We start from the raw sequence: 14,031 nt of genomic DNA, 5'->3' as shown, positions 1-14,031 counted from the left end.
TGAAAAATTTGCAAATTGTTGGTGGCAAGTTCTGACCGAAAAATAATGTTTTAGGAAAATTTGCTCAAAATTATTGCACCCTTCGATTAACCCTGTATAATAAGCTAAATACAAAAATTTACGAATTAAGTTGATATATTTATATACAGTTTGATAAAAAATTCATGAAAATATGGCTAAAAATAAAAAAAATATATATATTACTTGAAATTTGACGAAACATTTTTCCGTTTTGTTTTTTTTTTTGCATCTGAATTTTAATATGTTTTAATGCTGAAGATATTTAATAATAACTGTATGAAATAGATTAATTTGACTGTATGGCCAATACCTAATCAACACGAGGTAGATCTTTTTGGGCTAGTTAACAACATACTACAAAAACTTCAAAAGGAAAAAATAATGGCACTTTCTAACAGATACGCTTATAAGGTTCTACCATGCAATTTGTTTAGGCTCTCAAATAGTAACTTAATTTTTTCTCAACGTTTGATCGTGTATATTTCGCCATGCAAGTAAATAATGATTCTGTTCTCTCGATCAACGTCTATTACAGTTAGAAAAGAGAGTAAAATACAATCGGCCTATGGGAATGTATATCCACCAAAAATTGCATTTTTGTAGGAGGAATTAGTAGGGGAGATGTGTGTTGAGGAGGTCTGAGATGGGGGAGAGGCGTTAATAGCGGTGCAAGTAGCGGTTGTGAGGGTATCACAGTATTATCACATAGCTTATTTAACACCAGCTGATTATCTCGCATGTTTTAAAAAGCTTACTCTCAGCTACAAGTATAAGATATCCACGGACATTGCTGGATAGGAATAGCATCAATTTTATCACTCTAAAGTAGGCTGAAGATGACCTGCTGGTATTAAAAAAGCTGTGGTATGAGGCACTCGCTTACCGAGACGACACGGTCCATAGTTTAGTTTAATCGAACGTTTGAAACCACGAATTTGACTAGAACTGTTCTAGGTTCCATTATATAAAAACAACACGATAACTCTTACGAAATAACGAACATATTAATAATACCATTAAAAAACGAACAAACAAAAACTATTAAAAAGAAACAACTCGCGTAATTTTGAATTACCGAAACAAAAAATTATTTTTTTTTGGCTAAATTTTGACATCACTACTTCATATTACACTACGAAAAAAACGACAATATAATATAGTTAAAATATATACAGGGTATCTTGATTAGGCTTCTTTCTCTTAAGAGGAAAAAATTAAGTAGAGTGATCACTATATTTTTTATATACATTTTGGTTACTTTTAAAGCTTTCAATAGTACGGGTTGTTAGACTAAATTTAGATAAATATAAAAAACTTATTCTAGTATGCTTCAATATATTTATTGCACAAGTAATTTTAAAAATATGTGTTTAAAAATATTTAACTTCAAAAATTAACCATAGTACACTAAAAAGGGAGTGGACTATGCATATAAAGAAAGTATTTTGTAGATAATCTGTGTAATTTTTCTTGATATAAGATGATTCTTCATCATGAGATTTGAACAACTTCTATTTCATAATAGCTGGTAATATGATACACCAGTTCTAAATAGATATACAATTAAATTGATATACCGGGTTGTGCATCGTCTTGGGACACAGAAAATCCCATAAAAATTTTGAACTGTTCAAATATTGGCTCCCTGTTGATTTTATAGCGTCATAAATAGTTTTTTAACGATCTGCGTATGCCGAATACACTTACCAAATTTGAACAGGAAAATTTTAAGTAATTTAAGAAAAACTGCATTTATTTTTAAATAAAATCTGAATAGGTGACAATGCAAAATCAGGCAAATGTCAATATACTTTAAGTTATCGATCTATGATTTTGTCATTGTCAAATGTAATTTGTTGTACTGTGTACAACTACTACGTCTATATAAAACACGTTTGACGCTAAACAACACAAAACAAACAAGAAATACAATTCAACATTTTAAATAAAAATTTTAAAAACATTTTGACTATAAAAATTATTTTTTTCTTTGGTCATTTTACAAAACATTGTCAAAATTAGTCATTTTTTTAATCCTATGAGCCAAGCGGACAAAGTAATCAAAATGTACACATATACCGTTATTCATTTGACGTTCACAACGTCACTTGTCAACGAAATGACACCTACAAGACACCCCGCACCCTATTAAAAACAACACGAATCAAACACGAAATTAGGAAACGACATCATATATTATATAAAATAACGAACTATTTCCGTTTTTAAGAAGTTTTAAGTTTCTTGTAAGGCTGCACGTTATTATTGTTCTGCGCGGCAGCCGCTACTATACTCGCGGCGCTGGGCGTTACTGTAGTCACCGGCGCAGCCGAAACCGTAACCGGATACTGCGCGCCCAACAGGCTCCCGTTAAAAATCGGCGAAGCCGTCACCGTCGTGGCCCCAGCGTTAGTATAAGCCGTAGCGGGACGCATTATCGAATAAGGATTCAGTTGAAAAGCTGTGTGAGGCGCCGCGCGCCCGATACCGAGCAAATTCTGTTGTTGCTGAGCGATCGCAGCCGAATACGAATTGGCTAGGTTAAAGTTAAACCCGGCCCCGGCGGCGCTAGTGAAACCGAGAGGCAAAGCAGTAGGAGGGTAGCGCAAAGCGGTCTGCGGAATGCCCAAAGCCTGTTTGTTCAAAGCCACTCCTGTGTAATTTAGAGGATTCAGAGGTGCCATTTGCGACTGATGAGCCAGCGACTGGTTCATCGCGGCCAGTTTAACAGCTTTAGCGTAGTTTTGCTGCGCGACTTCCTTAGCTAACGCGGCGGGGTCAGTATACATGGGTTGTGCGCCCGGTAAGCTAGTCATACTGGCGGGGGGAGCTATGGAAGCAGCTGCAACGGCAGCAGCAGCCGCGGCCTGAGATGACAGCTGCGATTCGTTTTCTTTCGAAGCAGGTCGAGGAGGAGGCGGTTGTGCGTGTTGTTGCTGCTGCTGTTGCTGCTGCTGCTGCAGCTGGTGCGCCATGACGGCGGCGGCAGCTGCGGCTGCGGCGGCCGGGTGCGCGGACGCAGCCGCTTCGGGGATGGACGGCGAAGCTGCGGAAGAGGGGGGAGGAGCGGGCGAAGTGGGATACTCACATGACACGGGCACGAATGGCTGCTGCAGCTGCATCAGCTGCTGATAGGTGGTGGCGTTCGGCTGGTATACGGGCACGCCAGACTTGTCCGCTGCCGGTCTCTTGTACGGGACCATGCCCGCTGGGAAGGCCTGAAAAACAATACAATAATGTCTTGAAAATCCTTAAATTACAATAAAAATAAACGTAGTATGATATAGAGATAAAAATGTTTCAACTATAACATATCACCGATACTAAATAAACATTTAGTTACATTATGACACTTTAGTTTTGTATTACGAGCGTTTGGTTGAAGTGAATTGTGTTGTGATACTTTAACCTTTAACATTTTTTACTAGCAGACCTTATAGTCAAAAATTGCTCTTTTTAGAACCGCATTTAGTGCAAAGTGTACAAGATGCCGAAGTAGCTTAACAGCCGTTGCAGAAAACTCATCTCATCTTTATTGGAATATTTTAAACGGAAAAGTGGTAGTATTGGCCCTTTATGTCCCTTAAGCGCTGGTAAGGAGGTGAGTTTTTTTTTCCTAAAATATTTGATTAAAAGAGGATATTTAAAAGTCAGCAACTCTGTGCCTGTCAAGCTTAATCGCGTGGCTAAAAGTTTATTTGCTATGTTCTATATATAAATATCTTATTCATTTTCTTAAATATTTAAGTGATTGCAAAATAAAACACTAAATCACCACAATACACCAAAATCTGTGAGTTTTAATCATCTGCTGATGATGCTAACATGGCTAGCGAAACGCGTGTCGAGTGTAAGTGTTTTTGGTGTATTGTGGTGATTTAGTATTTTATTTTGCTGTTGTAAAATCAAAGGTTTCAACCCCCAACTGTAATATTTAATTGATTTTTATTTAATATTTTAAATTGTTTTTAGAAGGTGAGAATATCTTAAAAACCTTGTTAAAAATTTAATTAATTTTTATTTAATAATTTAAATTGTTTTACACAAGGTGAATCTTAAATAAGTGCAAATATTTTTAGTGTGGTGGGATATTTAATAATTATTTGGGATAAACATAATATAAGAAGAATTTAAAATAACTCAATACTACCAAAAATAACTAAAATAATACTTACAAAATTGTCATAATAAAACGATCCAACAGATTTCATGTCCATCTGGAAGAGAAATAAAAAGAAACGATTAGTCCCCGAAAATAAAGCATTTTTCCAGACCAAAATGCATTCAGTCGTTTAAAGTAAGCCAAAAAACAACGAATACATTGAAATATCCATTAAAGTTAAAAAATAAAAAAAAACTTAATCTAATATTAGACTACGTCATAAATGCTATTATTGTAACAACAGTGACTGTACACTGCCATCGTTTAAATAAATAAATAAAACAACAACAAAACAATAAATTAGATTATATAACATATATTTAAAAGTATGGCTTTGTTGCTAGGATGTTGCGAGTTTCAGCGAAATTCATAATGTAGTACACTTCAACGACAACAAAACATTATATCAATACCCATGAAATTATGATATAAATCTTGAACATCTTCTATTACCTACCTATTTAAAAAAAACTTTTATCAAACCTTAATCGAACATCAACGTGCATAATTATTTAAGCAGGAAAGCCTTCTTTGTGTGCATTGTTTCGTAGAAATATTATTTAAAAAAAAATTCTGGTTAGGAGTCTCATGGTATTACCAATATAGAGGAAAAAAATATATGTGAAGTGTTTACAATTGGTTTTTTTGCCTACCCATTTTGTGTGGATGGAATGAAGCAATATAGTACAGCCACTCACAACATGCTAACAACGTTTTTAGAGGTAGCAGTTCGGCTTGTCCTACAATAATGCAGCTTTTAAGTGTCTGTGGTTTGGAAATGCTTTTCCAATATCCAATATAAAGGAAATGTTGATATTTCTAACATATTTCTTTGAATTTTACAAATGAATTATCTCGATTTTGCAAAATAAAGCGAAAAAAGCTGATACATACAGAGTCATGTCATAAGTAATTCATTCTATACTTCGAATTAAAAAATATGTTGTTACATTACTTATGTCAAGCCTTTGTAGTAAATAGTATACTTAATCAATAAAGCAAAAAAATACAGTGGGATGTAATATAAAAAAATGATCCAAAAAACCGGTCATTTGGGTAAAGTAGTATAAAAATATATACAAAAGTTAAGCCATTATATTGTTAAAACACGAATGTTTGTGCACTAGCGAAAAGCATGTCATTTAGACATAAGCACTGGTACTCTTTCATATAAAATCAGCATTTGTGTGGTCAGAGAAAAAATATATCAGACTTGGGTAACTAAAGAAAGCAAAAATTTACAAAGCTGTCGATTTGCGTGGATTAAACTGGACTGGATTCCCGTAGATCGCTGAAAATAATGTAGTTAAGACACAAACCACTACCAATTTTAGTGTGCTCTTGTGTTAGGTACTTGGCTACAATATATCCTTACGGTTATTAACATGTAGTACTCCGAGTTATTTTTTATACGTCATGAAGATTAACAAAAAATTGTAAGGAAGTGTAAACCATACACCTTAAGATTGTGCAGGAAATTTTTTTTTTAAAATTAAATATGTATATTTGTAAAAGAATGACGAAGTTGGGCAAAAAATGTTTTATTAGCAGTAAAAATGATACTTCTCGTGTCGAGGCTGTACGTTTGACATTATAGGCGGGGCACAAAAAGTCATTTTTACTCCTTAGAACATGCAATTTTTTTTTCAAACGCCACAAATATTTTTTTAAACAATTTCAAACGTTTCAAATAATATAAAAAGTAATAATTAGTAAGTACATACATACAGGGTGGTCCAAACTGTATTCCGGAAACTTCGGAAGCATGTTTTGCAGATAAAAATTAGTAAAAAAGTTCGTATAAATGTATATCCTAAAATGCTTAGTTTCTAAGATACAGGGTGTAAAAGTTTCATTTTAATTGCGATTTTTTCCAAACCATTTCTGAAGTAACGTCAATATTTGGATAAAAATGGTATTTTTGACAAGAGAAATTTAATTGTGATGTCAGTATGAGTAGTGAGCGCCACCTACATATTTTTAACTGGCTTGATGAGTAATAACTACCTGTATAAAACTATTGAGTAAAAAAAATATACATAAAAAAGATCTCTTGGTAAAAATCGCTTCGAGTAATGGCTTTCGAGATATTTGGAGTCTAAATTATCAATACCTGTCATCACCGACATAAATTAAACATGTTGACTAAATAGTTATTAGACCGAAACCATAAATTTGAAATGTTTTTGTGCCAAGAGTTCAACAGAAACGAAGAGAAATTTATGATTAATTAAAAAAAAAGTTTTCAAATTTATCATATCAGTCAAATAACTATCGACTCAACAATCTCAAAATATTTATTTTTTGTCAATAATCACATGTACTGACTATTTCCATTCTAAATATCTTGAGAACGGTTGCTTGTAGCGATTTTTACCAAGAGATATTTTATACGTAAAAAATCACGGAAGTGTATATTTTGTTACTCAACAGTTTTATAGAGGTACAAACGAAAAGTTATTAGTCTTCAATCAGTTAAAACACAGGTAGGTGGCGCCCTCTATAAATAGGAGTCATATTGATATCAACATCAACTTTTTCATGTCAAAAAACTCCCAGATAACAATTTTCATCCAAATATTTACGTTACTTCAGAAATTATTTGGATTATCATTTTTGTACTTTTGTGTTTATGCGGAAAAGTAATTTTCTCTTATGCTTATCTTTTTATATTGTCAATTATGCCGCAAAAACTAATTGTTTTGTGACGTGTGAAAAAAATGAACTTTTTGTGCTGCCTGCAACATCGGTCAAACGTACAGCCCCATCAAAAATGAATCATTTTACTCCTAATAAAACAATATACTATCCTAATGTTAACCTCTAGGTAACCATGAGGATACAGAGCAGCCCCAAAAAAACTGAAAACCAAAACTAAAGAACGAACCAAACAAACGAAAGGAAAAAAAAGTCTTTATATAGTCATGCAAAGCAGGCGCAAAAGGTACCAGTAATAGATCTGTGTCTGCGGCGGTGCTAGGCTCGCGCGGTCTCTTCTTGCCGATCTCGAGGGCGGCGGCTGCGGCTGCGGCCGCTGCTGCTGCGGCTGCTGCGGCCGCGGCGGGCTGCGCCAACAACGGCGATACTGCGGTGGCGGCGGGCTATTAGTGGGTAGTGGGTAGTAGCGGCCAGCGCAACAAGCACGACACATCCGCGCGCAGCACCGGGAGCGCGTGGAGGGGAACAAATAAAAAACCAGCACTGGATTAGTGTCGGGTGGTGGCGAAGCGTTACGCGCAGCAGAGGGTAAGGCCTGGGGCACAGCTCGAGGCGCATGCAACACTACCCACGCAGGGCAGCACAAGACGGGCTTTTGTATTATAGGTTGGGCGCAGAGATATGGAGAGAGGAAGAACGAGCTTTCGATGGGGGCGCATCCAAAAAAAAGCTTATATAGAGAGTAGATAAATAAGCAATAATATCACCTGAAAACTTCTAATTTGTTTGATTTTATTGGTGGATTTTTATGGTACTAACACTAGAATGTAGAATGTATGGAAGGGGGTTAATCACCGCGACCTTACAGATATATTGTGTCCCTCTTTCTTGAGTTATAACTAATCATACAGTCTCAGGGCTTTGACGAAACTCAGTATCTCAGACGGTTTTACAGAGGGTAGCTTTTCATCTCCGATGTAAGTCGTACCAAAGTTTATGGCATGAAAGTCATCTCGCACTCAGTAATAAAGCGTTCTGGTGTTTCCCCATTTCATTTTATTTTATTTCATTTTTAGCTTCAATCTACTGAGGTGTTCGTTGAGGAAACAGTGTCCTGTTAAAAACCCCCTGATAATCCGACGATTGTTCTTACTTAAATCAAGAAATACCTCCGATTTTTCTTGATCCAGGTTCTTAAGTTGGTTGGTAATCCGCTTTAAGTTGGTTTCCACATGGGAAGTAGAACAGTTTTGATCCAGTTAGTGGAGTGTTCTACGCACGTTCAAGCTCATTCTCCCTACCTCTATCTCTTTGATCGAGCATTGAGTATCCGCATATTTAAACGCTGTGACTTGTGCTGTCCTGCCAAAATTGCATGGCATGTGTCTCAATGCGCACCAGGCCTAAATGTTATCTGATGCGTGTACGCGTTTTAAAGGAAATTAAATAATAATTGTGAAATATATTCATCTAGATTTATATAACCTCCAACTCATATCTCTTCATAAGCAATAATCCTATTTTAATTTTTATTATCATAATATATTGAACCAGTAACAACATACATATTACAGATATATTTGTACTAAAATTACTACTAATATAGTAGTAGTACTTTAATTTGATAGATTTGATTTTTTAAGAATAAAATTTATATAAAATAACTTAAAGAGTTGTAAAAAGAAACATTCCATTTGATGGCAAAATTATTTGAAAGTATAAACGATCTAAATCATCATACGTATGATATATAAAGTTAGGGACATATTTTATAACAGTTTTTTAAGAAGTCATTATAAATCAAATAACATTTTTCCAAAGTCTTTAAAAATGTTGAACGTTTGTACTGTTGTCAGTTAGAACAAAAAATCAGTTAATAGATAAAAGTTGAGTTTGAGTTGGTGAAAGTTAATAAATCTAAAGAAAGCATTTTTGAAAGAAACCATGTAAAAAAAATAAAAGTAAGGGACGCAATCGAGGTTTATACAGCACTGGACTTTCATCAAATTTATTAGCACTCTTCTGTCAACTTCAAGCATAAAATATGTTTGTAGTAAAATACGTTTTTTAGTTAGTTCTCGCTCTTGAACATTATTTTTTAAGAAAATAGTACTAATTAATACCGTAAGATCGTATATTGTATGGGAGTTGTGTCCCCCTTTCTTGAGTTATAACTCATCACACAGATTCAGGGCTGTGACAAAATCGGCGAATGCAGATTCTGTGGTGAAAATGGGGAAACACCAGGACTCCTCATCAGTGAGTGCGCCAAGACAACAATCATTCGTGCCATAAACTTTGGTACGACTAATATCGGAGATGGAGAACTAACCTCTGAAAAACCGTCTCAGATACTGGTATTTGTCAAAGTCCTGAGACCGTATGATGAGTTATAACTCAAAAAATGTGGACACAATAAATCTCTAAGATCGCGGTAGTCAATAATACAATCTACATCTATATGTAGGCGTATCGAATAACTCGTCATTTTACAAAAAGATTAGGCATATTATAAAACGCCGGCTATCTGTTTTCAGTCACTTTGCAAAATGCCTAATGAAAACTAGTCAGATTTCACTCGATATTTCACAAAACATTTTACGCGGGATTGATGTAACTAACCTAAATTTATCCAACGACATTTTGTAAAACTTGAAAAATAAGTTCGTCATAATAATGCTTTTATTTATTCACTATTCTAATGAAGAATATGCATTCCTTCGGAAACTTTCTATTTATTTATCTAGTAATGCTAAAACACTCTATTTGAAAGTCGATTAGAGAAAATAATATGATTCATTGGCAAGCGATGTAAATATTTGTGGTCAGGTAAAATTGTGATGTAAGAGAAGGCTTAGCTTGCCGGCGCGCGACGGCGCGGGCGGCGGATCAGTAGTAGATGGGCCGGCCGGCTGTAGTGTGTTTTGTCACAGAGCTGACATTTGGGGGTTGTGAGTCTTTTTGACTATAAAAGTTGCAAGTCGACTGTAAGGCAACGGGTCGTTTGACCATTGAGAAGAAAACCTCTTGTGACGTCTTGCCTTCGAGGTTGGTCTTAATAGTTTGAGGTCTCCCTTGTCTTCTCGATTCACACGATGCGGCGTTGGGGTAGTGAGGTACCCCAATTAGCCTCATTGATTGGGATGCGAATCTGTTTAGTGGTAGATTTGCGTCCGGGGAAGCCCCTATACTATTTCAGGTGACACTAACTAGTTGTTGAAGATTATTAACCAATAGATCCGAATAATATTTGAATTAGATGGAAGATATGGAATGGGATATATTAAATAGAATGTCAGTGATGTCAATGACTAGGGGGCGGAGTACCCCCGGGTGAGTTTTACTATTTAACTATCAATTTTATCCAGATCAGTAAATGTTTGTTTTGTTAATTTCATGTATTGTACAATGAGAGTCTGCTTGGCAATGGCAAACTAAATGGATATTTGAGGTGAATTTGCATTGTGAGACCCGGTTGAGTAAGCCCCAGAAATAAGCGATTTTACAATTTCTTGAACTTCTCTTTCAAAATTTGGAAATAATGACACAAAACGGGATAATTCTGTTAAATAGAGTATGGTTGGGGATGATTATAACAAAGATCTAAATTCATTTCATTCTAAAAGAAAGCAAAGTTCCACAAACTAGCAGCCCTGTACGCAGAAACGAATTAAATAGTATAATAATTAAATGATATATTAATACTGTTATTTTGTGTTTAAAATTATGTTATTAATAATTAAAGTTTATGAAATAAGATTCAAGTAGTTGTTTTCGTCTAATCATAATACAATTTTGACATAAATAATTAATGTTTTTGCATAGAAAAACATGGGGTATTTTTATTAAAGCGTAAATTATTCAATATGCTTTTGGTCATAGCTGTCTAAACTTTGATCATTTTTTAGTCTCCCTGTCCTAGATTCTCGATTTAGCATTATGTAAAATGACTGAAAGCAGGCAGTCTTTTTGCAGAAATGTACAAAAAATATCATCATTGTTTAATACGCCTAATTCTGATTAGGCTTTTTGCAGAGTGACTGAAAATAGATAAGCGTTGAAATTTAGTTAGAAATTAAAAATACTCATTATTAAAAACTAAATAATTTTTAAATAAGCAATTTAGTTATGAATACGTATTTCACAATAATTATTAAACCAGCCACGAACCATTTTGTATGTACACGAAATTCGTACAAGAGAAAATCGATTCGAACATCGTTGATATTTAACAAAGATTGTCGGTATAATAGCAGGCGAGAGTCCGACCTTTAGCCGTTGCGAACGATATTTCACATCGGGCTGACATTTTGCCGCTTCGCACCCATTCTTAGATTCTCGTCTCCCCCCGCTTCCGTCTTCGCTCGCTTTCAGACAAATGAGATATTTATTTGTCCATTAATCTACATACATATTTTATGCTTTCGCCAACTAAAGCTCCGCAATTCTAGATATGTCAAAGGACGGTTCCGAAACTCGAGACCAGAACGCTTATTGCAAATTGAAATGTGGCCAGAGCAAAAAGAAACAGAATCGTAGTGTAATCAATTTTGAAAATGTTGTTAACATGAAACAGTTTGCCGGATATGTGTCTATGAAAGAAATTTGAAGAATGCAAACAAAACACATTTAAATAAAGAGCAATATATTTTTTAAACATCGCTACCTACACTAAGGGCTGGCAAAGGTTAGTTTTGGGTCGAGAATTCTGTAAGTAAGAAGAGTAAAATGAGCTTATAATGAACTGAACAAAGAGAAAACAGTAAAAACGTTGCCAAACGTATGAAATAAACCGAGAATCTGTGCGCATTGCTGAACGACGAGGAAGGGGTTACAGAAAATTCGTCGCGGTCAACCGGTCGATCCAAACAGTACTTTAAATTCTAGAGAAGATTGTATATCATGCGTTCAGCTTTACGATTTAATTACGTGTCGTGATACTATATTTGTTTATTTATTAATGAGTCATTGTAATTTTCCCTATAGCTTATAAATTTTTAAGTTCAAGTTAGAAACACTTGCACTTTTGGTAAAAATAAGTGGAATTGAGTTGGTGTTCGACAGTGGTCGCGCTATTAGAATTTTGAATTCAAAAATCGATATCTTGAAATCCATTAGAAATAACTGATTACAGTTTTTTTTAACTTTCTTAATATTTCTGCTATATTCTCTTAGCAGACAGTATGTGAAAATCTTTAAAAATAAAAAAATTACACAATTGCTGAAAATTGTATTGCACTAAAAGTAAATGGATAGGTTTTTATTAATTTTGAATGTAAAAAAAAACAAGCCTATTGAATTTTTTTATTTAAAGATATTGTAAAAGATCCGAACAACAAAATAAAAAGAGAAAGTTTCAATATCTAACGTAGTTCTTGAATTATCGCGTGTTATTTGTTAAATTGAGTCTCTGAGTTATCGCGATTACTGACGTTTTCTCATTAAAAAAAAATGGATACCCTAACGATATCCTTATAATTCCATTTCAGATGCTCAGAAACATATCTAATGATTTTATCTTTTCGAAAATATAAGACTTTTAAAAATAAGCGGTTTGCGATTGTGATTTTACTTTACTTGGTAGAGAAAGGCGTACCGGAGAAATTTAGCAACGGCGCAACAGCACACCGTCGCATTTCTCTCACTCCGACTTAATAAGATCCCTATGCGATTTACTTCCACACATGTAAATACCGATCCAAAATTAAGACTTGCCAGCACGGTATAACTGTGAGAATCGCGCCTAAGTGGTGCAAAAATGATACACGCCATATGAGGTAAAAAATGAGCATTTATTGAATCATTCTTCAGCACATTCAATAAATACAACTAACCTCTCTTACCGACATATCTAGAATAATATTTCTAATAGTCCATATATTTAAAATCTGTGCATGTGCATTTATGTATATCAAAACAAGTCCCTCATCACGTGGCAAAAAGACTTTAAGCTTAATCATGCAGAAGGCTGCCAACTGAAAAAATCAACTATAGCCAATGTCAATTGTGGGTGATATCAAAAAATATCCCCGTCGACATTTTAGGTACTAATAGCAGGGTTAAATACAAAAATGGTTCCCTCCTTCATACAAAAACCCTATGGAATAAAAGATATTATTTATAAGTATCATTGAAACGCAATAAAGAACAACTGCATGCAATGTTTCGGCATTCTCAACACTTATAAGAGGCATAACAACCATTATTGTAAAATCGATAAGTTATATAGGTACACTGAATAACGACAACAAATTGAAAAAATATTTCCAAGAGCCAATCAAATTAATACCTGAAAGAAAAATTAAATAGGTACAAAAGAAAATAAGGCAATTGTTATAACATAGAACAATCTGACAAAATCCTGGGTGCGGAATAATATGCTGCTTATATTTCGACATTTCGAAATGTTTCAAATAAACATTTGTTTCTGATGATCGATGCTCTTAACCTAAAAAAATCTTACCTGAAATTACTTAATTTGCTATCAATTTATTTGTGATTCGTACAAACACAAATCATATTAATAGGAAAATTTACTTCATACAATTTACTTTTTCGTGGGTACAATACTGTATATTTAATATATAGGGTGATTCAAGAAGATCGTAGGTTAGACGTTAATGGTAAACCGGATTTTTACAAAAAGACACTTGCTTCATATATAGTGTATATATATATATAATGGAAAATAAATTTCTTGCAGTTTTTAGGTATATAATAAAATTATATAAGAGTTTCTTGCCTTGAACTGCTAATATAGAAATTAATTCCACGCTGTGTTCGACACAATGTGAATCAACCTGCTCTCACTACCGGTTTCGGGGCCCTACCCCATCATCAGGTGAGCTTGGGTCGTTTCCACAATATGTCGAGCACAGCGCAGAGTATATAATTACTTTACGACAAGTCGTGTTTATATACTCTAAACAACCAAACCAAACAATGTTGTAAACATAACATAACAATTTTGTAACAAACGAAATTAAATAAATTTTTGATCTCCCTGTGTGATATCCAATCGGTTAATTTAGACAGTTCGAATATATATTGTCAAGGTGTATTACTGGTTGCATAACTGCATTATTGCTATATAACCGGAACGTGCATTGAGGAACCTGGCGAATTCGCCAGAAAGTAAAAGAAAATTACAGAATTCTTTAGAAAATTCCAGAAACCATCGCCAGGGGGTA

General features: G+C 34.5%; 1 protein-coding gene across 3 annotated transcripts in view; it reads right to left on the bottom strand.

The window, feature by feature from the left end:
- Positions 1–566: 566 nt before the first annotated feature.
- LOC115887267 (muscleblind-like protein 1) overlaps positions 567–14,031 on the bottom strand; it is a 32,539-nt gene continuing 19,074 nt past the window's right edge. For all 3 annotated transcript variants that reach the window (XM_030906649.1, XM_030906651.1, XM_030906650.1), the window contains 2 exons: positions 4,197–4,238; positions 567–3,239 (listed from right to left, as the gene is read on the bottom strand). In XM_030906649.1, coding sequence (XP_030762509.1) covers positions 2,247–3,239; positions 4,197–4,238 — 1,035 coding nt within the window. In that variant the 3' untranslated portion in view covers positions 567–2,246. The remainder of the gene's footprint in view (positions 3,240–4,196; positions 4,239–14,031) is intronic.

The sequence above is a fragment of the Sitophilus oryzae genome, unplaced genomic scaffold, assembly GCF_002938485.1.
Source record: "Sitophilus oryzae breed Bouriz unplaced genomic scaffold, Soryzae_2.0 scaffold_560_pilon_pilon, whole genome shotgun sequence".
NCBI classification, from domain to species: Eukaryota; Metazoa; Arthropoda; class Insecta; order Coleoptera; family Curculionidae; genus Sitophilus; species Sitophilus oryzae.
Note: the sequence above shows the minus strand (reverse complement) of the source record. Positions and strands in the feature narration are given on the sequence as shown.